Here is a 24,601-nt window from a genome sequence, read left to right on the forward strand (position 1 = left end):
GGCTGCCCAGAGCAGTGGTGGAGTCACCATCACTGCAGGGGTTTAAAAGACACGTAGATGAGGTTCTTAGGGACATGGTTCAGTGTTGGGGTAACGGTTGGACTCGATGCTCTTGAGAATTTTTTCCAACCAAAACGCCCCCCGACCCTGCGATTTTAACCCCCCAGGCCCCGCCGCCCCCACCCGCGCGGCCCCTTTAAGAGCGCCGGCCCCGCCCCGCGCGGTCGCCGTTGGGGCTGCTGACAACAAGATGGCGGCGGCGGGGCCGGCGGGCCCCGAGAGCCGGGTCCTGGGCTACACCCTGCACCGCTGGAGCAGCTTCTCCTCCACATACCTGCCTGAGTGAGTCCCGGCCTCGGCCCCCATCTCGTCCTTGGGCCGTTCCGCGCCGCGGCGGGCTGCTGGGCCTGCGCCGGGCCCTTTGCCGCGGCCTGCGTGGGGAGGCCGCGGTGGCGGCGGCTCCGGGGGAGCGCGGGCCCGGGAGCCCCATTGAGAAGGGACCGGGGCGGCCCGGGCTGGTTTGAGCTTCTGGCCTGTGGGATCTGGTGAGGGCAAGCCCGGAGGTGGGGAGCTGTGTGTGGGGGAGGGGCTGGTCAGCAGGGTTTAGGGGCGTTATGTGGAGAGGTCAGCGGTATTTGGGGCTCTGTGCGGGAGTGGGTGTGTACGGCAGGGTTTGGCGGAATGTATGTGAGGGAGGACCTGTGCAGTAGGTTTTAGAGGGGCTGTGTCGGGGGGAGAAGGTTTAAGTTCTTTTCAGTTTAAGAAAAACAAGGAATTACTGGAGGAGTGCAGCGGTGGGACACAAAGATGCTGAGGGGTCTGGAGCATCTTTGTGATGAGGAGAGACTGAGAGAGCTGGGGCTGTTCAGCTGGAGAAGAGAAGCTGAGAGGGATCTCATCAATGGTTATAAATATCTCAGGGTGGGTGTCAGGGGATGGACCAGACTCTGTTCAGTGGTGCCCAAGGACAGGATGAGGGGCAATGGGCACAGACTGAAGCACAGGAGGGTCCATCTAAACATGAAGAGAAACTTCTTCAGTTTGAGGTGCCAGAGCCTGGCCCAGGCTGCCCAGAGAGGTTGTGGAGTCTCCTTCTCTGGAGACATTCAAACCCACCTGGACACCTTCCTGTGTGATCTGCTCTGGTGACCCTGCGTTAGCAGGTGGGTTGGACTGGATGATCTTCAGAGGTCCCTTCCAACCACAACCATCCTGTGTTTCTGTGAGGTGCTTATGAGGGTTTGGAGGGGCTGTGTGTGTGGGGAGTAAGCAGTTAGCAGAGTTTTGGGGGGCTGTGTGTGATGGAGGGTCTGTACAGCAGGGTTTTGGGGGGCTGTGTGTGTGGGAACGACTGTTCAGCAGAATTTAGGGATCTCTGTGGTCAGTGTGTCTGAGAGAGTGTTTGGGGAGGGGATTTAGCACCAGCATTTGGGGGTGTGTGTTTGGGAGAGTGGTTGGTTAACAGATTTGGGAGGGTGCAAAGTCTGGGCTGCAGATTTTGGGGGTGGTAGGTGAGGGTGGCCTGGTCAGCAGACTGAGGGTTGGTGAGGTTTAGCACCGGGCTTGAGAGAGCAGGACGGTGTATGTGGGGGGGTGTGATGCTGAGGTGGGGATAGACATAAGGAGAAGAAGTTGGACTCAGAATTGGGGGAAAAATGGGCACTGTGTGGGGGAAGGGCTGATCACCAGGTTAAATGGGGATAAGGGTAAGTAAACCTTTCCTCCCACCCCTCCACCCCCCCCAGCAGTTTTTGGGTATGCCAGGTGTCTGTGGACAGTGTGGTTTTTTGGCAGCCAGGCTTCCTTTCCTGCCCCTGACCTCTGATGTGCTGGAGGATCGCTGGGCTACCCTCACCTGGCCTGTGTGGTTTTGGGGGCATGTGGTCATTTGCTGCCCTCCTGTCCTACTTTTTAACTAAGAAAACCTAACTTTTTAACTAAAAAAAGTTTTGATGTGGTTAAAGGAGACTGGAGTTGTATTTTACAGTCATTGGTTTGTGCTGCTGTACTAATGTGAACCCATTCTGAATGAGAGACTTGGCCGTGTGGCAGTCTCACTATGGCCTCTGAAATTCCTTTAGTTGCTGAAAGTAAGATTTGAATTGATTATAAGATGATGTAGAGGTGCTAGTTGTGATACACCTTTTTGATAAGTTCATGTCAGTGTTGAAGGCTGGGAGGAACAGTAGGATTTACACTTCTTGGACACTTTAGTTCTTGCAGGCTGTATGGTCTTGTCTGATCATTGATTGGGCTGAATGTAATAACTTTTGATTGAAATACCTTTAAGTCACCCACTACCAACAAGTGACAGGGTTGCCTCATTTGTTAATAATTAAGGTAGTGAATTATTTCTCTTTCCAAAATGAAGTAAACCTTTAAAAAGGAAGTTTTTCTGACTAAACTCCTAGTTGTTGTATCTTTCTGTGTATTTGCTTTGTTAGATATTAAAAAGAACTGGGTTCTTGTCGAATTTGAGAATCTTTGGTGATAATTAAGTAATCTCTTTACCTTTATTGTTAAAAAGACTTTAAGTTGTTTCCTTCAGGATCATACTTGTAGTTATTTATTCCAGCTTTTCTGACTTTCAATGTTATATTTAAGTGTTGGTCCCCGAATTGAAGGATGATGGTCCATTATTGATCTCACTGATGCAATACAAAGAGATAATACCATCTTTCTCCCTGATATTTCTTTCCAAGGCTCCTTTTAGTCTTTTTTTGCTACAGACTTGTGTGAGGAATTAATATTCACATGGTATCTGCAGTGCTGCCCAAAGTCCTTAATGTCATTGTCTTCTGTGATACAATTCCCTGTCCTGTAGTAGGGCTGGTGTTTTACAAATCCTTGACCTTGCATTTGACTGTTTTTTATATGTACTTATCATCAGTAAAAACAATTTTAAAGGGTTCCTAAGCAGTGTTGGATAATCCCAGTGGTGGATCTATTCTCTAGCATGCTGATCTTGGTGTAAGGGATGCCTGTCCTAACGCTTGTGTGTTGTCTTCTGTGGAAGTTTTGGTTTTTACTTGCTATCTGCTAACTTTTGATTCCCATGTTCTGGGAGAGAGCTTAAATGTGATCTGAAATGGAAAGCAGTGGCTTTGACCTGCAATTTGAGATTAGATTCTTGAAAGGAGAAAATGTATAAAGAAACATATGGGAGGGTAGGTTTTTGGGGAGGGAGTAAAGATGGAGAACTTTAAAATGGCTGGGACAGGGAAATACTGTGGGATGAACACACTGAGCTAGAAGTCTTAGTATTTAATATGTGGAACAGAATGGTGCTTTTTTGGAATTATGTTGGGCATTCTGCTTTTACCATAGTTCAAACAAGTCTTTTAGTGTATGTAGGAAGAAACCCCTTTAACCTTGAAGTACAAGAGGGACTCTGCCGTAATGTATGTCAGAGTACACCACTTGATTTAATAATGTTTCTAGTTACTGGGAGCTGTGGTATTGCAATCAAAGTGCTTGTGGAAGAGGAATAGAGTTTATCATCTACGTTCTTTGTCAGCTGCTTGTGATTTAAACACACTTCTTAAGTAGATGTATGGTTTTAAATGTAAAACAAAACTATGAAATAAAACTGTTACTGCTGTCTAGGGAAGAAATTAGATGTCTAGTAACTTATATCCCATCTGTTTATGTGATGCTGAACTGACAGTGAAACTTTTCAGAGCACTGAAATCACCTGATAACTGCTGGTTTTAATTAAAAAAAACCAAACCCAACAACAAAAAACCCCAACAAAAGCCACAACAAAAAACAACTTGAAAAACATGAGTTTTCTTTCAGTGGCAGAAGTTTCTTGTGTTTGGTGGTGCTGCTAGGGCATTAGTTAGTGCTGGATCTAATTTCTGGCTGTTTTGCCAGTGCTACAGCTACCTGCATGTTTGCAAAGCCTTTTCCAAATGTTAAATGAAGTTTGTCCTTCTTGGGTCTGCCAAAGAATAGTTCTACTGTTTTTCAAACTGCTGGAGTTGTCCTGTTGGATTGTAGCTACCAGCAGGAAGACTGACTTGGATATTTACTTTGAAAACTCTGTGGGTAGAAGTGAAAGAGCTGGTTTAGTAATATGTCTAGTTCAGGCTGTGTTATAGGGGAGGTTGTGCCTTTGGGAAGAAAATTGATCCAAGAGGAAATTTGTTCTTGAAACATCTGGTGTTTCCAGAGACACTCTGTGTGTGCAGAGGCAAGAGTGTGTTGAGAGGCTTCAACTTGTCCAACTTGGAAAATGTTCAGCCCAGCACGTCGCCTGAGCCTCCTCCATCCGATCCCTTCGTGCCTGTCCGCGGTTCTTCCCCGAAGGAACGGAGCCACGTGGGAGGCTGCTCCCTGATGTCTCGTAAGGGACCGGCTGGGGGGTTTCCCCACCACCAGCAGTCACTTCACATGAGCTGCACAAACAGATGCTGGTGGTTTTTTGACATGTGCAGAGAGAGAGAGACCTGGACTTTATTCCCCTCTCTCCTCTGGCCTTCTGCAGAAAGGGATGAGCTCAATCACTTCTTTTTTTGGATGAGGAGGGTATAAACAATTTATAGAAGGTAACGTAACCCTAGTTCAAACTTTTTATGAGGAAGATATCTGAAAGCTGCTGCTCTGTGTTCTGAGAGAAGCACTTCATATCCTGATTTTTTTTTTTATAGCCATTTTTGTACCTGCCCCAGTTTAAACTGCCTACTTAGGTGAATAAGAGGTGTAGTATTGTGCATATTTTTCTATTGCCAGATACTAAATTACTGTGTCCTTAGGACCATGGTTTCTGTTGTTTGTATCAGACTTGTGACTGATGATATTTTGTAGCTGACCAGTGCCCTCAGGTCCTTCTGCAGCTGTTTTTTACAGCTGAAATCCCACTTTAGAGATTTCCGAGAGTGTTTGGTTGTATTACATTAGTCATGTACCTTTGCTAGGAAGCTTCATCCCATTTCTAGTGCTCAGATCTTCAAAGTTGTTCAGGTTTTTGTGTAGGATATCTCTGTAGAGGAAGATCAGTGAGTTTCCTAGGTTTGACTTTAGGATTTTTATTGATATTTTGCTCACTTATTTCTTGTGCTGAGGTCATTAAGAATATAAAATAAGTTTTGTTACTTAGCTGATAATTAAATGCCATTGGCAACCTCCTCCTCATTGGTAGTCACTTTTTTAATTGAAACCCATTTTAATCTGTTTCACTGTGGATTTCAGTTACTCTGGTAATTCCAGTCTTTTCCAGTTTTACACCTTTTGTGGTACTGCATGGAACGTTGGAGGCTGGATGACTGTTGTCTCTGTCGTAAAAGCGTAGTGGAACAGAGAAGGATCCAGCTGATATGTTACAATACACTTAAAATAATTGTGTGTTTGTATTGGTTTTCTGTATTTCCATCAAACCAGGAGTAGTAAACTAAGTGAAAGATTCTTTGATAGTAAAGTGTGAGTGTCTTGTAGACTTGTAAAGCGACAATGCACACTTTTTTGCTTTTTAGTTAGGAGGATGAGACAGTAAGTTCCTGCCCAGTCTAACCAAACATCTCCTGCTGTGTTTACTCTGAAACAGATGTCTTGTCCTGTGTTTTCAAATCTTACTAATGCTTTGCAATACCTTAGAAGGTAATGAGAATGTGTGTAACAAACTTTTTGGAGTAAAGCCTATAGGGATTTAAAAAAAATAGAAAAAAAATCCGGAGAATAACCTTAATTCCAACTACCCTGTTCTGAGATTTCTGTACCAGGAAAAAACATGTATTTGTGGCTAGTGAAATGTGATTCTCAGTTTCTCCTCCTGCGATGCAAAACTGATGGTTCAGATCTGTACCTTATAGTTCATAAACCCTGTTGCAGATGTATCCATGTCTTGTAGAATCTCATGTTCAATCTGAAATAGTCATGACTAATGAAAAGGTTTGGTTTTTCTGTTCTGTTTTCTGATACTGAGCTCTGTTTCCTTCAGCAGTTTAGAGCTATCTGAACCAGACTAAACCAGTGGACTAGCAGAGAGTGATTCAGAGTTTCTCTGTTGGGATGAGCTGTGCTCATCGTCCGTACGCTGGAATTCTTTAAGATACTGCTTATGCCTCATGTTTTCTTAAATAGCTTCACTTACATAGCAGCGATCATTTCCATTCTAGTTGTAGAACTGCAGCTTTGGGGTTTTTTTGTGCATATAAGCATGATTTTTTTTTTTTCAACTTAATGTCATCATTTATAGCTTTACGTGAGTATCTAAATGTAGTCATTCACTTACCTTGTTCTAATCCATTTACCTTTAGATATAGGAAGATGAACGGGCACACCTGCTGGCTGTAATTACTTGCTCCTGATGTCTTTGCAGTGCTGATCAATACTTTTAATGTTTACTAAAATGAGCTGGGAATGCAAACACTGGCTAACGAAGCGAGCTGAGCGACTCCGTTCCCCTCAGATGAACCCTCTACACAGAAATGTTCTCAGTTCTGCCTCTTGTCTTTTTCAGCGTCCCGTGGAAAATCTTTTTTTTCCCCACTTGTTTATGTGAATTTTCTGGATGTTTCTAGACAATCTCATGTTCTGACAGGCATTTTCCCTCTTGCTTATGTTGTTTCTGTAGCCTAGGATTTTTCTGTGAAAGCTGAAGTTCAGTACTGAAAAAGACAAATATTTCTGTAGAAAAGAAAGTCACCTGCAGATTGAATACGTAAGGTGCTTCTCTAGTGTCTGATAAGGTGAAGTGGTGAGAAAGAAAAAGGTCAGTGAGGTGGATCAAGTGAAAAAAATCACAAAATTATGAAGTTGTTCCTTCCTTATATTGGCATCAGAAACTCTTGCTTCCTGGGTAAAATTACTAATATGGTAGTATGAGCAGAAATTTCTGTAAGCTGCTGTTAAAATACAACCCTTATTTAGTGGATCAGATGAGAGTTTTAGTCACTGGCAGAAGGATGAAGGTGAAATGCTAATTGCTCTGGTTCCCTGGTGTGACTCACCTGGCAGAACCTGCATTACTCTGATATTCAGCCTTTTCTGGGATGGCATTTTTGGAGAACATTAAGAATGTGAAATTTTCATAGGAGGTGGTAACATCATCAGATTATGGATCATTTGTTCTGTATGTGGCTTTATATCCTGCAAACTTAATAAAGGTTTTCTAGCTCCTGATTGCTAATTACTTGCTTAAAGACTTAAAGACTATTTCAGAGCACATTTGGGATAACTGTTGTTAGTGCTCAGAGAGCATGTACAGCCCGTTTGATTTTTTTTTAATATTCTTGACAAAAATAGTGTTTTATTCTGCACATTCATCATCTTTCTAGCAGATCACTGCTAGAATGCACTGTTAGGTTTATCGCCACTATTGATTTGATGATGTGATCGTGATTTTTCAATTGAGGTTAAGTGGTGTGTGGAGCATTGATTCGGTCATTTTTCTAGAGGTCAACCTGTTTGAAACTTCCAAAGCAAGATGGTGCTTGACTGACTTTAATTGCATGTTAATATAAACTCCTAAACCCAAATGTAGTTTTGATTTTTGTACTACAGCCTGTTGAACTCTGTAGGAACAGTGGACTGTATTTTCAGTGGGGTGCAAATTCAATAATATACTAGTTATTGGAAGGGGACGAGGGAATGCTGAAGATGTAGAGTAGTTTATTGCTTTAGGTAGTTGCTATTTTTGTCATTACTTGAAGCTCAGTATGCATAATCTCTGAGAAATTATTTCCTTGATCAATTTAAATCAAGGAGCACAACCATATATTTACGCTGAGGATAGAAGCCTGCATGTCTGAATTTAAACTGCAAAAGCAATTGGGTTAATAGTGCGTGTTCCTCCTCTGCTGGCGTGTTCTGCAGTTCCTGGAAAACGACATGATCTGGATAATGGAGAAAAATTGCACACAGATCATTCTAATTTTTGGTGGTGTTTTCCTCAGTCCTCTCTGCCTTTTCTCCCCATACTGACTGCTGGGTTCATTGTATCATTCTCAAGCTTTGGGAAAGTGCCTGAAAAACACTGAAACTCTGCTTAGGACATCACCTGTATTTTTCTTGAATGTTTTTCTGTAGGCGCATACTTTAAGCAGCATTTGGCTCATATAGTAACTACTTAAATATTAATTTGCCAGCCTATTGTACACTTGAAAATCATATTAGTGAAGAGATGCTCTTAACGCAGAGTATTAAAATGAAAGAAAAAAAATGGCTTAGGTAAATTGACCTGTGAGTAAGGAATTGCTGAATGAGTTCCCACCCTGCTCTTTCACGATAGCATATTATTGCTAATTTGCATATTTTGTCTCCTAAAAAACCTGGTTTCTGTTACAGGGTTTGGAAACTGTTGAATGTCAAAGTAATGTTGACTTGGGAACTCGTGTACCCTTACACAGCAATTATTTCTATTGCCCCATGATAAGGAATTATTCCTTAATGTAGCTCTGGGGGCAGATATCTCTGACTTGTAGCACGATTCCTGAGATAATTAGTACTTAATGCCAGGCTGATATTTCTTGATTTTTTTTTTCCCCAGGTTACTATTTTGTGTTCTGTATTTCCTGATTTGCATTGTTAGCGAGAAAACCTTGATTTTGAAGGAAGACTAATAGAACGAAGGTGGTACCGCATGGAACCAGGAGTCGTTTTCCATAGAGTTTTGGTGAAAAAGCTCCATATCTGACATTAGTTTTGGCATGAGGGGGCTTTGGTCTGTTTTGTTAAACATAGTCTGCTTTAAATTCTTTTACAGCTGTCAGTTTTTGGGTAGATGCTTTACTAAGTGTGAAGTTACAGCGCTGATGAATATTAAAGATGTGTTTATGGCTTACATTATGAATTTATATCTTTACATGTAGTCACTTTGTTTTTGTGGATTCCTCTGAGTGGAAATATTACTAATATTGTGGCGTGTAAGAGCGTTGTTGCAATGCTGTGAAATCATAGGAGACCTAAATCTACTTCCTGGCCTTTGTAAAATGTTTCCATATGTGCATTAGTCAAATAAAAATACTCCACCAGGTTTGCAATGCTTCCAAAATATCACATAGGGGATTTACATAGATATGTGCTAGACATCGATTGTCTTCTTGTGAAGGGTCTGACCCTTTCCAAGAAAATGCTTTTGGAAATGACAAGTGGGAGCAATGCAATATTGAAATGCGTTGAAGAATTGAAAGATTTGGGAAGTCCAAGTTCAGTGGCTTTTCTGGTGATTGCTGGCAGTAGAAATCCCTGTGTTCACACATGGGCTGAACTATTTTCCCAGCAATAAGGGAGGTTTTTTTAAATGAAACTGGAACTTTGTTATAATGTGGCTGCGTGGCTGGTGTTGTCTTAAACTCTGGCAAATTTTACTACAATATTTAATTTATTTGTAAGAAATCCCGTGAGCTGAAGAACCTGATACCTTCATCTTTTTTTCCTTGGGTGTTGAAGGGTAGAATTCATTGTGTTCTTACTCTTTTTATCAAGCCAGGGATTTATTTCTGCTCAGGAATATCACCGAGGCCAGGTTTCATGCACACCACATTGCTTAAGTTAATACTTTGTGGATCACTTAGAAGGCTGGATTTCACATATCCTTGTGGCTTAGACATGTAGAAATGAATACTGAGTGTGAAAAGAAACGGGCAAAAGATTCCAGATAATCTTATATTCACTAATATCAGTTCCCTAAGATGATCATGTGAAGCAGTTTTTGTAATTGCTGATTTAATTTTCTTTTCCAAAAGTAGGTAGATTTTAAGATCTGTTGTTTGGGTGATCTAATAATTCTTACATTTAAAACCAAACCTAGTGCAGGGAGAGAATGAATCTTAGTAATTTTTAAGCTTAAAGGTTTGGCATCACTTGCCAGCTAAATTGCATCTAAGCTATAAATCCTTAAACATTGGGACAATTATGCTGGTGATCATCTGTGATGTGTGAAGTTACTGTGGTTACCAACATATGCAAATAGACCTGACTTTTATTTTATTTTATTTTTTCTACATATTACCAATGTGGAGCTGGGAGCTTTTGCTGCTGAGGATTTGTTGCTCAGAACTGTGATACAGTCAAAAGTTTAATCTGTGATTTAGGGTTGTTGTGTGTCACTGAAATAGAAGTTATTTACCAGGCTCTGATAACTTACTGGGAATTCACTATATTGCTGCAGTTTTAGTCACTATTGGTAACATTTAATTCCTGGTGTGTTGGGAGGAAACACCAATGAGTCAAAAATATCTTGTTTAAAGAAATCTTAACTAGATGGGGGTAGTGAAAAGGAGTACTTTCTGACTTGTGTTACTGGAAATGTCTGCAACAGTGTCAATTTGTGTGCGTTTTTCAGTTGGGCTGGCAGTGATGACAGGCAGCTTCAAAAAAGTCATCTATGCATTGAAAGCAATAGTTGAGAAGCTGGTTTTAATGGAACTATTTCTAGACCAGAGCTGCGTGACACCAGTTTTGTTGTCCACTATAGTCAGCTGTGATCTGATAAGTACATTTCTGTAAGGTGATTTCTAATTAATCAGTTTATTTTTGCATGCTGTACTCCCTTAGCGTTTTTACTTTTTGATAGAAATAAATTTATAGGAAACTGGATGTTTGTGTGAGACTCTGCTGCTGAGGAGGCAAATTGAACAGTAAGCTGGCAAATCCCATGACAGCATAATACTTAAAATTGCACATTTGTGTACATGTTTAACTTAAACTCTGTTTTACTATGGAAGAGGTCCTCCTGTACTTCTTAGCAATGAGGATAAGGACTGTGCTTTAAAAAATACAAAGTTGAAAAACAACACCCAAACCCAAAAAAATTTGTTTCCTGAATGTACCTGCATACTGTGTAATAATCGTGCATGTTTTGTTGTGTTTCAACCAAGAGATTTTCATGTCTTCACATCCTTATGTCATTTTAAGCAGAGAACTTTTCCAATAGAAAGAAGAAATACTTTATGACAAAATCTAAAATGTTGATGATGTTTGGGGGTTTTTTAACTGCTTTAGGGGAAAGCCATAAGTACATGTGGCTTTTTAAACATCACAGCCAAATGATTTGCAATCAGCTTTACTTGCAGTGGATTTCTGAGAGTTGCAGGAGAAAAACTTCTCTAGTTCACATAATCCCAGAATGTCAGGGATTGGGAGGGACCTGGAAAGCTCATCCAGTGCAATCCCCCCATGGAGCAGGAACACCCAGCTGAGGTTCCACAGGAAGGTGTCCAGGCGGGTTTGAATGTCTGCAGAGAAGGAGACTCCACAACCTCCCTGGGCAGCCTGGGCCAGGCTCTGCCACCCTCACTGAGAAGAAGTTTCTTCTCAAATCTAAGTGGAACCTCTTATGTTCCAGTTTGAGCCCATTACCCCTTGTCCTATCATAGTTCTTTCCAGATCTGAGGAAGAGGGTTTTTTGGTGGTGTGGTGTTTGTGTTGTATTATTTTTTCCTTCGTTAAGACTGTGTGTCCATTCCAGTGTCTAGACCGGCCAAGAGTATCTTGGTTGATGCTTTGTACTGGCTGGTGTGATTATTCCATGTGTTGGAGATAGTTGTCCCACCATGTCTTCTGTAAAGTGGGCTTAGTGGAAATTCGAGTCCGTGTATTCTTGATGGTCTGTTTTGGGACAGTTGTAGGAAAAAGAAAAATATTGTCACATGGACAATTGCGAAGGGTGAGCTTTGTCCGTTTTCAGTCAGGCTGTGTTTTCGTAGCACTTAAATGCTTTTTACAGTTTACTGGTGTGGTACCTCAGTGGTTTTCTCAAAGAGCTGTGTCTGAGTTCCAAGTGCTCTTGGAGACGCGTGTGCCCTTTTCTGCACAGCTGCTCTCTGAAGAGCAGTTTGAATGTGCCAAGCAAAGCTTGTGTTTTGCATTTGTTTATTCTTAAGGACTTGTTCCTGAAGTCATGTATTTCTTTAATAGCAGCTTCAGGAAAATATTTAGGCTAGATGCAAATCATAGCTGCCTTAAACCTAATTTGCAGTATATTGTGCAAAGTCATCCTATTTCTCCCTCCTGAAGCAAAGAAACTTTTTAGTGATTGTCATGCCTGAAACCACAGAGCTTTTTGCACAGAGAAGTCGTCTGGTAATACCAAGTGTGGAGACATCTCTGTAACTCCAGCAGAGATCAGCCAGCACTTGGTGCAGCGGATATGACAGTTTCTGGGTTGGTAAAAGGAAAAATTATCTACTTCCAGCAGTTGCACGACCAGTGTCTGCATGGCTAATAAAAAGAAACTTCCACTGTGTTCTGCCAAGTGGGTTTTCTACGCAAAACAGCCAGAAGGATCCACTTCTCCTATTTAGCAATGGGAATGCTTACAATAAAGGCTTAGACACTAATAGCTGAGAAGGAAGCCAGGTTATGAATTTAAGGCACACCAATACCACCTCAGGACATGTTTGCGGTGCAAATAAAGTAGCTTTTAGTGTGGGGTAGGATTGCCCACAAAGTAGCAGAGGTACCACAACATCTGATTTTTTTTCGTAGTTACTTACCAGTGGCAGAGTGGTATTGGGAGCTCACTCCAGTATGAAACCCTCGCCTAGATCCAGCTGCTCGTGTTTTTTCTCCTTTTGTGCTGGCACTAGTACTAAGCTGAATTGGAGAACTGATCTGACTAAAGAAGTTAATTATGTTAATCTTTATTATGGCTGCTGATGTAGGGAGAGGGAGGATCAAGCACAAGTGGGTGGAATGGTCCCTCTTGGCAGTGTTGTAGATTTATGCTAGACTAGAGCTTGCATCCACACTTTATGGTTATGAGTTATCTCAAACTGCGTTTAATGGGTTGCTTTTTTTCACAGGAAGAGCTTGCGTTAAACTATTTGGTACTTGTGGTAGCTTAAGGGTTTACAAATACCTTTTGTAATGGCTAGTGAAAATTACGTGGAAAGTCATCGAGTTAGAGGAATTTTCACTTCTAAAGTGTATCAGAGGTTTTAATCTAGGTGTCATATCTGACAGGTTTGCCTCCAGGTACTGTGCAAGTGTTGTGATGTACAGAAAAAGGACTTTACATGGAAAGAGATGTGCTATTGGGATATGCATTTGTTGTTTCTTGCTGTCTGATGACTGTTGGAACGCTTCAGTTCCTCCAAGTTTTGGAGCCCATAAATTTTCCTAAACCATTATGATAAATTGACTTTGTACATACGGATTTCTATCTTTGTTTAATCTTAATGAATTAACAACCCATGTATTTTTAAACATAGTTACAACTATGTGGATGCTGTGTTTTCTCTTTTAAAGTTCTTTTTAGCCTTAATTATGTGTGAGCTGCCCATCCCTTTCTCTGTCCCTGCAGAAGGATTTTTATCTGGTCTAGCTGTACTGATTGAGGTTCTCTTTGGTTGTGGCAAACTGATCTTTGACCTGGAGAAGCAAACAAATCCACTTCTAAAAATATGGTCTTTGGGATCTGTCCCAGTTACAAAATGCCTGTTTCAAGCAGGGCATTATCTGACCATGTAACAGTGCTGATTCCTGCCAATGTTGCTCAACCTATGAAGAGCTTATCGTCTAATGTTTAAACAAATGTAATAGTATTGTAAATATAATTATTCCGTAGGCTAAGTTGGCGTCTTGTGTGCTGGAATAAAGTTCTGTAAAAGAGAGAAACCATACATTTTTACACTTTTTTATCTGCCTTACTGTTCCTTAAGTATCTAGTGTAAGATACATATGTCCTTCAAGTTTAGCAGGTTTTTTTCTCTCTTCAGATAGCGAAAGTTATTAAGAAATTCTTTGATATCCTTTTACCTGTAGCATGGTATAGGAGATGGCAGGTAGGATTGTAGTTTCTAGTGGTGACTTAGCTTTGAGACCGACAACTTCTATTAGAAATCTGTGTTTCATCAGTTCCCAAATTCTCCCCTTTGGTTTGGTTGGTTCATTTGTCCCTGTTGTAATTGAAGATGGAGTTAGATTTTTCTCTTGGAGTTGAGCCTCTTCACTCTGGGAACTGATTTAACTTAGATGGATGTTTAATTATGCAGATTGATGACCTGATGTGTCCTATTTTGAAGGGGTTAAAGCAAGAGGGTAGTGCATGTCCATGTGTTGTCCAAACATGTTTTACCTGTGGGGATATGTGAATAAAGCAGCTGCAGATCAGGACTAGCACTGGCGCTGCTGTGTTAATAAATGCCTTGCTGTGATGGAAACCAGCTAAAGGGAGAGGGAACCTGCATGAAAATCCTGAGATGTCCCTTTTGAAGCCTGCAGATGGACAGGCGCTAGGCCATTTCTCTAAAAGGTACGTATTTTAAGGAACCCCCCTGGTCTAGCTCGTCGCTGTCTCCCCTGTCACGGCGTGGGGCTGCTTGGATACCCCTGCTAGCGCGGTGATTTTGATCTGTGCAGTGCAGAAAGAGCGAGCTAATTTCTCTGTTAACGCTCAACCTCTGACTTAACCTCTTTCCCTTCTGAGCTTTTATATGAGCGCTTTTTCCTCCAGCCCTTTGTAGTAATCCAGATGCTTGTGTTCTTTCCCTCCTACACAGCAGATGGAGGTGGCATAAGCCTTTTGATGACTGCTTCCTTCTTTTTACATAAGTTTTATGAGCTGGTGAGTTTGTTAAGTTGGATGTGATAGAGCTCATAAGCCCTGTCCAGCAGGTGGTGCATCATTATCTCACTGATAATTATATATTTTTAGGGACTTTTTTTTTTTCGTTTTTAATCTGGGAGGTGAGCTTTACCACATTGTTACAGGAAAGGGGAAGGCAGATCCCTCATATGACTATTGTGATGAATCTGTTTCATTTTAGCCAAAAAACCAGTTCTGAGTTTATGTTCATTACCTGTATGCTATGCTGTTCCAAACCGTAAGAAAGCAACTCGGAGGTGATTTTGCTGGTTGAAGAGTTGAACTTCTGCCTTCTTGTGTGTTATTCTACTCTTGTAGCTCATGAAAACTACTTGTTAAAATTTGGCATGAGTTAGATGGTCATCTCCAACACTCCAGGAAAGCTTAAGTAGGTTAGCAGCTCGCTCTTTCCCTTCCAGTATCGCCTGTTTAATAAGGGATAGTTTTTGGCTTACCGACTGTTTTACTGCTCATCATTTTAAGCTTATTGAAAAATTCTTACCCCATTGAGGTGAATGAGACCGTTTTTTCCACTTCATAATGGACTTGGGCCTTACGTAAATTCATCTGTTTTAAATTTATTTCACAACTTGGATTTTTTTTTTTTATTTATTTCGCAACTTGACGCTCCATTTCACAACCACGAGGCTTGGAGGCGTATTTTGATGGGTCCTGCAAAATAGTGGTGGAGGAAAAGGGGGTGAACCTTAGTCTCTGCCTAGTAATTTAGGTAGCTGCATGACAATGTTACTGATCTGTGTGTACGACATATCTTATTGGAGATGTAAAATACAACGTGGCTGTTACTTAAATTACTTCTGGCTTCTCATTTTTTAGGAACATCTTGGTGGATAAACCAAATGATCAGTCCTCAAGATGGTCTTCAGAAAGCAATTATCCTCCCCAGGTAAGCATCTGAATCTCTGCAACTATATATTCATGTTGTACAACTTAATATACGCTGGAGTTTTTATTTTAAATGTAGGCTGCTGCTGTTTATATTGACAGCCTCTATAGGCTACTTTCCCTCAGTAAAATGCAGGTTGTTGGTACATTAGGTATTTACATTTCCAGCAATTTGTCATCTTTCAGTAGTTTTTCATTGGTGAAGTTTTGCATTTCATCCTTGACAATTGCGGTTGTACTGGAAATAATCGAACCTTATGGTTAGATTAAGCTGCTAATGAGGCGTGCAGGTCCCCCTTTGTCAGCACTACTGGAAACTCTTGTAATTTGCTGGCCTCCAGTCCTAGATCTAAGGAGCTTGTATTTGTTTCTCCTAATAGTGCATTTAGCAATGTAGACTCTGTTTAAAGAGACACAAGTGTCACCTCTTCTGTTGGTTAAGCACCTTATTAAAATAAGATTTGTATTGATTTTAACATCTAATTTGCGCTTTCACTGTTAATTAGATTGTTAGATTATCCAGAAAAAAATATGCTTATCCTTTTATTTAATCTCTTTTTCTCCAACAAATGTTATGCTCCTCTTTGTGCTAGATCTATGCCTTTATACTCTGGTACTACTTGATGAGCTTCTATATCTCTTATGCTGATTACTTTAAATTTTGTTTAAAACACTGATGTACAGCAACGTGTTGCGCAGTCTCTCTCTCTCATGAGGAGTTCTTCTGCTTATCTACTTATTTAATCTGAGTATTCCTCATGAGTTAAGTTTCACAGAATTGTTGTCTAAGTAAATCTTGCTACTTGGCTTTGAAGGTGCGTTAAAAATCTATAGTCTAGACTGGTGGCTCCCTATAGTAGCAGGTCATCTCATCCAACTGGAAAGCTTTCATGTATTTTTTTGTTCTATAGTGTTGTCTGTAAAAGTGGGGTGTTTTTGGGAGGAGAAGAACTATCCTGTTTGTTCCATTAGTATGTTTCATAAACCTGCCTGAAGTCTAATATTTTTGATCCTCTTGATGCCTCTGTGCATCTACTGCTCTTTTAACCTAATTTTTTACCTATATATTTAGATAGATAAACAGCATAGGAATTTAATCTGTAGTCTGAAGCCATTTTAGTCTATCTAGGAACTACTGATGCAGGGTAATGGGCATTTAGCATGTATTTTATCCCAGTGTGTACCATCCTTTATTTCCTTTCATGCAAGAAGCACATGTTTTTTGTAGGGCTCTCTTGTTCACATGGCCAAGTTGGCTTGTAGGGTAGCTTTGGACTGGATTTTTCACCCGAGGTGCTCTTAGTTCTTGCTAAAAGTTGTTCTTTCATTTTCTGAGCCATCCTGAATATTTTTGTGGTTTCAAAAACCTGATTCTGGAATTGAAATACATCTCTGGTAACTATCTGCTTTAGAATATTCCCAACCTATACTTAAAGCTGATAAGCTGTGATGCAAATTATATTCAGGCATGTAGATTAAGCAGGGAATAATTAGGAGTGGTAGACTTCTGTACAAACTGTGTGAGCTTGTTAGAGAGATGTCTTCCAACAATTTTGTGTATTGATCATGGCCTGAATGAAGATGCTGATGCAGAACTACAGAATCCAACCCTGGAGAACTGGGCACTGCTTTGCATGCTAAGAAAGTAGTTGAAACCAAACTTTTGATAGAAAAGAGGTGAATTAGTATTATATATGTATGTGAGGTATCCAGATCTAAGGTCCTTGCAAAAAGTTTCTTTGTAGTGGCAACTGAGCTTGGCAAGACAGTATTTGAGTTTTATTGTGTGTTATTTAAAGACAAAACCAACAGAAACCTGGCTGCTGAAGTGGAAAAGGGCGTCCTGCTGGATTCCTCTTACTCAGATCTCTGCATCCAACAGTGAGAATATAAAATGCTGCCCAGTAGCTCATGTGTTCAGCAAGCCCAGGGAGAGAAATAATGTCTTTGCAGTGTCTCTAATATGTACTTTATCTAATTCTCATGCTTCTAACCTGAGTGTTTAATTATACATGTAAAGCATTTTTTACAGTGTAACTTTGTTGAAAAATTAACTGGAAAGAGAGAATGGGGAGTTAAAATTTGCAGAAGAGGCCTGCGTGCGAAGAATGCTGTTTTTGTTATTCATTATTTCGGTGTATACAGAGAGAAACAGTTCCAAATTATGTTGTCTCATAATTGACAAAAGAACTTCAGATTTGGTTGCATTTTGCTCAAAAAATAAAAAACAACTAGTTCTTGCACCTTGCCCATTTTATGCAGGTTTTCTGCTTCCTCCTTCTTGCAGGCTGAAGCTTTTAAGGAGGATTCTTAGCTTGGAAAACTTCAGTTGAAATAGTGGTTGGCCAAATCATAAGGGTGCTGAGAAGGTGGGGGGAAATCAGTTGCTTTATGTTAGAAGATGAGTATTTTGTATTCCGAAAAATGCTGATATATACACAGCTTTTAATCCCCCAAATAAACATCATGTCTCCTATAGAAAATGAAGTTGCAAAGCATTTTATGGCTTGTGTGCTGGCATCACTTCATTTCAAAATTGGTTGCTTTTGTGGTGACGCACTTGTTAAATTGTGTGGGCGGCCATAATAGTCCGGGACAGGAAATGAACTAAAACTTGGTAAAATAAAGCTTTCCTTGTTTCAGACTTTGTTAGCTGAAACTGCAAGAAGATACAATACAAGGATTAATGTTAGTCATGCTCACTGGAACGTGCCGTGAGATATTTTAATAAGCTGCAGCCCTAATTGTTAGTGTTTGTCTCATTGGAGTGTTTCACCTTAATGTAAGAGTTTAGTAATTCCCTGCCAGGGTGGTAGTGCTGTGCTGGCTTAGAGATCAAAATATGATTGAGTGCATAAATTTTGATTTATTCTCTTCCCTTGTTGAGTGAAACAAACCCCCTCCAGGCACTGCTTCTTTCAGAGCGTTCCTCTTGCTGGGATGAGGATGAATCAGAAGAACAAGGCTGAAAAATCAGAGCATGTGTTCGGTAACTCAACGGAGATATGTGCCTTGCAGTAAATGTGCCAGAGTCCATATTAAACTTTTTTGAAAAGGCAAAGTAAATGAAAGTGGAAGTTTAGACACTTGAAATGCTGCCATGTGACTATATTTAGTCATGGGTATTCCTAGTTTTCTGGGTATGGTAGAGTTAAATAATTCTCATGGCCATGAAGGCCACCGGTTGGTTATGAATGGGTGCCAGTGAAAGGAGATACATGAGACAACTGTTTTTCTGTTTATTAAACTAGATATCTTTTGTGAGTCTTGAAATAGAATGACCCAGAAATTATATATTCAATAACAAACCTGTTATATAGTAACCTATTCAGGCAGAAGAGGGCTGATTGGTCTATTTTTAAACTGGTTCTAGGCTTACATAGGAAGTGTGAAGCAATAAGGCTGGTAATGCTGAAGACCCACAGGCCTGTGATAAATGCACGTGGCTCCAGTGATGATCTGACTTGGAAGACTGCATGCAGAAGAACATTTAATTCCCCTGAATGGCTTGATTAATAACATGTAGAACAAAAAGATAGATCTTTGTTTAGCCTCAAGCTTAATTGCAAAAGCAATGGGTAGGTTTGTGTAGAAGACAAAGACAACCCTTCTTGAGTGTCTCGGTTGCATTGCGTGTGAAAATAAATACACAAAATGAGTTTTGTTACTCCCTAATACAAAAATGCTTCAGCAGAAATGCTCGAAGAGAAAGAAATTAATAAAATGCAGTAATGTGACTCTAATCGTGCACAGACAGCTTGCGTGGTGCAGTTGGGAATCTCCTCCAACATGTTTGATGTGGAAATGTAAATGCTGAACAGTTAAAGAGCATATGGATAAAGTTAGTGACACCGTCCAAACAATTGGTTTCAGTTTTGCATCTGAGAAGACCAGTTTTCCTCTCTTCATTTCTGTCCTGCTGTGTAGATTGTATCAGGAACTAATTTAAAGTACATTAATAAAATTTACACTCAGCTCTGTGATGCAGCAGCATGCATATGGTTGTCATCAAATGGTAGCACAGACCAGCGCTTCAAAAACGTTTGGAATTTTGCTGCAGCTCCCAGTGTGATAGGGCTGGATTTGCTTTTTTGAATGTACAGTAACAAACTGTTGAGATGCTGAAGTGCCGTGTGTGACTTTACTCTGCTCTTTGGGCATCTGCACTTACAAATGCTTTTAATCATAAACCAGAAGTTTTACTCTTCTGATGTTTCATAGCAACTTTTTTAGTAAGTGTTGTAATTTGAGGCTTAAAATTCAGGCTTGAGGTTTTTGCACGGTTACTCCAATTAGTGTCTGTGTGCTGTGTCTCTAATGAACAAACACTTCCGTTTATATTTGGATTTTTGGAATACTTCATGAATACTTGGATATTAAACATACTGATGTCACTTATAGCAATAGGACAGAAAAATGTCAAATATCTTGATCTATGTATTTGTCTGAAATCTCATAGACTTGTTCTCTCAGCCTTTAGTAAATCACTTGATCTTCTGTATACTTTTATCACATCTTTGAAGGCTACAGAGAATAGTCTGTCACCTCTAAAATCCTGGGAGCAGTCCAAAAATATCCATGCAGCCAGCTGTTTGCAGCTCTTGAGGCAATATATTTTTATCAACATCAGTGAGATTTGTAGCCTGTACCCACAGTGGCAGCAGCATTATACATAAAAGCAAAAATAATCTACGTATGTAGACGTATTTTTTAAAAAATATAAAGTTGCATACATAGGTACAGGTATTAGGGCACAGGCTTTGAATCAAATGTGTCTTTTGCTTCAGGTGGCAGATAAATTCACAAGAAGATTGTCTTTAGCTTTTGTGGTTATATTTTCTGTAGCGTCTGCCTGACTCATCAAGCGATGGGATGTGTGGAAGCAGCAAGGAGAGCTGCAAAGCTCCTTCCCTGTCTGTAGGTTTAAGAAATCACTGCTGGCCATATGGAGTAATTGCCATTCCTTGCTCCTTTCTAGGCACGTATGCCAAGATAAACAGTTTAACTGCAGTCCTGCTTTTCTCTCCCTTAATTTAGGGCAAAAAAAAAATTGAATAATGCAGGATGATGTTTGTGCCAAGCCTTTGCAAACTTCGCGTGATACTGGAGAAAAGTATGTCTTCGTGACCCAAACGTCAGGTTTATGATTCCAGCAAGATTAAGAATTGCAGTTGCTGATGCTGGTAGCGTTAGCTTCGCTTTTTCAGCTTCGGGAGAAATCTGCAGGGAAGATACGATGGTGTAGGAGGAGTTCTCAGACGTTGTTGTGTACTGTCTGTTCTGCATGGGAATTTTGGCAGCGGGCTGTGCCATGTATCAAGTATTGCCTTACTCATTACAGGACCAGCTTTTTGCTCATCCCTTCCGTTTCTCTGCTTTAGAAAAATCTGTTTTCTGGATAGAACTTTGCTTTTTTTTCTGAAGTTTGTAAAGTACTTTGGAACAAAAGCATGGCTTACTGCTAGTTAAACTAGTGGGATCTAGCATTAAAGTTGATAGTGTTATCTGCAAAACTAGAGGTTTTTCATTAAAAAAACCCCAAAATCTGGAGAAGGACCAAAGCATTCTTCTGTTGGACCGTGACAGTGCTGATACTGTTTTGTCTTCATTCTGAAAATCTTTGAGTTGCTGGAAGCATCTTTGGCAGTAAATCTTCCCTATCTAGTTTCCATTATCATCTATAACCACTACATATACTAGTTTTAAACTAAGATTTTTGGAAACATAGTAAGAACCAGCCATTGAGATCACACGTTTATCCTGATGCTCACTAAAATGATGTCAGTGCTGCTCCGAGATTTGGATTTAATTGGTTTATAGGGCCATGACAGAAAGACCGAGAAATGAATGGATGGGGAAAAATTGTTCTGCTTTTCACCCAAAAGAAATGCTTCTAGGGTGTACAATTGTCATCCTGAGGGAACTGTTTAGGACAAGCAGGGTGATGCTCATGACACTTTAAGGGGAAGTAGTCTTTATTCAGGAACCATTGAAAGCAGCCACATGCATGTAAATAATCTATGATGATGGAACAGGCTGTCCAGGGCAGTGGTGGAGTCACCATCCCTGGAGGGGTTTAAAAGACACGTAGATGGTGTTCTTAGGGACACGGTTCAGAGATGGCCTTGACAGTGATAGGTTAACTGTTGGACTTGGTCTTATAGGTCTTTTCCAACTAAAATGATTCTATGTCGATGAAAGAGTCAAAATACTACATCATGTGTGGTTTTGGCTGTGCTGCTGCTTGGTGAAAAGGGCCACCAGCAGTGGCTGTGGTGGGAGGTGTTCCCCAGCCCTTGCTGACATGCTTGTGCTGTAGCCTGGACCACAGGTTTTTTGAACAAAATCCAGTATGATGAGTAATTTTGATTCTGCAGTTAGTCCCGTTTCTCTGCATACTGCTTATTTCTGAGAAGTCAGGGAAGGCAATTAAACACAGGTTTTCAGGTATAAAACAACGTATTCTGCAAAACAGGATGTCTCCAGGCTCCCTCTAAGACCTGTTTTGTAGCAAAAGGTTAAATAAGCTTGATGGTCCCTGATGAATGATGTAAGCACTTCCCCGCATATGCTTTTCACAGAATCACAGAATATCAGGGATTAGAAGGAACCTGGAAAGCTCATCCAGTGCAATCCCCCCTGCCGGAGCAGGAACACCCAGCTGAGGTTCCACAGGAAGGTGTCCAGGCGGGTTTGAATGTCTGCAGAGAAGGAGACTCCACAACCTCCTTGGGTAGCCTTGTCCAACGTTCTGTTACCCTCACTGAGAAGTTTCCTCTCATATTTAAGTGGAACCTTTTGTGTTCCAGTTTGTACCCATTGCCCCTTGTCCTGCCATTGGTTGTCACCGAGAAGAGCCTGGCTACATCCTCCTGACACTCACCCTTTATATATCTGTAAACATGAATGAGGCCACCCCTCAGTCTCCTCCAGCTCCAGAGCCCTAGCTCCCTCAGCCTTTCCTCACACGGGAGATGCTCCACTCCCTTCAGCATCTTGGTGGCTGCGCTGGACTCTCTCCAGCAGTTCCCTGTCCTTCTGGAACTGACAGACCAGAACTGGAGCAGATCTTTTCATCCAGCAGTGCTGGTGAAGCTGGTAGCTGGGACCTGAATATAAATAATCTGACTATTCATACACTGTGCGGGGGGCATCTATGTGAGGGGGAGCACAAGGGAGAACTTTTCATCCTTTTATGTGTAAAACTCCTTTATTGTCTGTTAGTGGCTTGTTTTTATTTGGCGTGGTTAATAAGCAGTTGGTTCCTATGTTAGCCACACATCAAACTTAGTCTGTGTTCAGTGGTTAAATAGTGTGAGCCCAGAGAGGAAAAGTAATTTGGTGTTCTTTTAGCATGTGGAACATACTGTATTTATCTAATTGTGCATTCAGTTTAGGTTTCATTTCAGACTGTAGTGGGTGTTTGAATCATCACTCTCAGTAGTTTGATCCTATTTGCCAGATTTCAGGAAGTCTTGCATCCAACTTGAAGAAATGTATGTAAGCCCTGAATAGAAATGCCTAGGAATAGGAAGTTCAAGCAACTCTTTCCTGGATAAGCTGCTTTTTAAAGTCATATTCCTAAAAGACCTTTGCTTCATTCCAGGAACACAGGAGATAATATAATAATGGGGAGGACTCATCCGTCATTCTCTGGCTTTGTAAACTGAATTTTTTGAAGGCTATAATGCTTCTCCCTTAGTGTGTTTTACAGCCTTGGCTTTAATATTAAAATTGACTGTCCTTTCTTCCGCAGTATTTGATTCTGAAACTTGAAAGACCTGCCATAGTCCAGAGTATCACATTTGGCAAATACGAGAAAACGCATGTCTGCAATTTAAAGAAGTTTAAAGTCTTTGGTGGGATGAATGAGGAAAACATGACAGATCTCTTATCCAGGTAAGATAATCGTAAAGCTATGATAATTGTAAAGACTGGACCAAAATGTTCTTTACCCCTTCCCCAAGCAGACACATGGCTGACAGTGTAATAGAGCCATGGTGGTGATCCTGCCATTAGCTGCCCTTGTGTTTGTGGTCAGGTCAGAGAGCAGCAATCCCAATGCTCGCCCCAGGAAGCCTTCCTTACTCTGCTCTAACCGCAGAGCATTTGTGCAGAGCAGACTCTTGGAGATTTGGAAGAGCTGAGAGTGGGGTACAGCGTTGCTGGGTTGCAGTTCTTTTCTTCCGTGTTCTTGAGGCACAAGAGAAATGATTCCCCAGGTGCAGGTAATTTAAAGTAGCTTTTAAAAGCCCAAGTAACCTGCGTGGGTTAAGGACCTTGTTGCAGCTATAAAGGTCTAAACTAGTCAGCTGCTCTGCCTTTCTGCAAATGGGTAAATAAATAAGCAGATGGGAAACCTGTGTTTTCCTTTGTTTACTTTGATTTGGTAGTTTTACTGGTAGGAACTAAAGAAAGAGCCTTTTGGCTATTCAGGCTATCCAGAACTTCTGAGTAGTTGCTAATGTAAAATTGTAAGGGCCTTGTAAGGACTGTTTTCTTTCAGAAAGGGGAATTATGTTTAAATATCTAGGAGCACAAGAGAAATAAGTAGGAAGAACTAGGCTATTTTTGGAGGCCTACAGAAGGAAAAGTCCATTTCTGGGAAATATATGGGTGTACATTGTCTGTACTCAAGCAGAATAGCCATGGAGAAACATGGGAAGTTCTTTTGTTGCAGGTATCCTTCAAGACCATCTAGAAACTACCCACAACCCTTCCCACCCTTTTGCCCTCTTTAGATAGACCAGTCTTGTAATGCTGACTTTATTGCTGCTAGAATTAAGGGGAAAGAAGTCTTAGTAGCATAGTAATTATTAATATCTAATGTCATTTGACTTGCACTGAAGTTTAATAGAAATCCATTTTGGGGCCTGTACTTGCATCTTCAGTAAGAATGGACTTAAGATTTTTGATAAATTATACTAAATATTTGCTGCTTTTATAAAGTAATGCCCATAAATGGATCACACAGCGCTCTGGCAGTGTGATAATTGTGAGAGCTGGTCCATGTCCCTCTTAAAAACAGATCAGTGAGGTTCAGGCAGATTGCTGAAGTCGCAGGGGTACAGGTGCAGACGAGCAGCGTTGATCCGATGTTCTCTCCCAAAGCCACCAGCCAGGGAGATGAGGTGGTGGACAGCAGTCCAGGCATTGGTCCAGCAT

At 40.9% G+C, this 24,601-nt stretch overlaps 1 protein-coding gene across 2 annotated transcripts in view; it reads left to right on the plus strand.

Annotated features, from left to right (window-relative positions):
- The first annotated feature begins 230 nt into the window (after positions 1 to 230).
- MKLN1 (muskelin 1) overlaps positions 231 to 24,601 on the plus strand; it is a 106,502-nt gene continuing 82,131 nt past the window's right edge. Inside the window, exons 1-3 of one of the 2 annotated variants that reach the window (XM_065838136.2) lie at positions 231 to 342; positions 15,368 to 15,437; positions 23,193 to 23,335. In XM_065838136.2, the coding sequence (XP_065694208.1) occupies positions 251 to 342; positions 15,368 to 15,437; positions 23,193 to 23,335 (305 nt within the window). In that variant the 5' untranslated portion in view covers positions 231 to 250. Of the gene's footprint in view, positions 343 to 15,367; positions 15,438 to 23,192; positions 23,336 to 24,601 lie in introns of those variants that run through there. The other variant, XM_071803539.1, reaches the window with a different exon arrangement.

This window comes from Patagioenas fasciata, chromosome 1, assembly GCF_037038585.1.
Source record: "Patagioenas fasciata isolate bPatFas1 chromosome 1, bPatFas1.hap1, whole genome shotgun sequence".
In the NCBI taxonomy this organism is placed as follows: Eukaryota; Metazoa; Chordata; class Aves; order Columbiformes; family Columbidae; genus Patagioenas; species Patagioenas fasciata.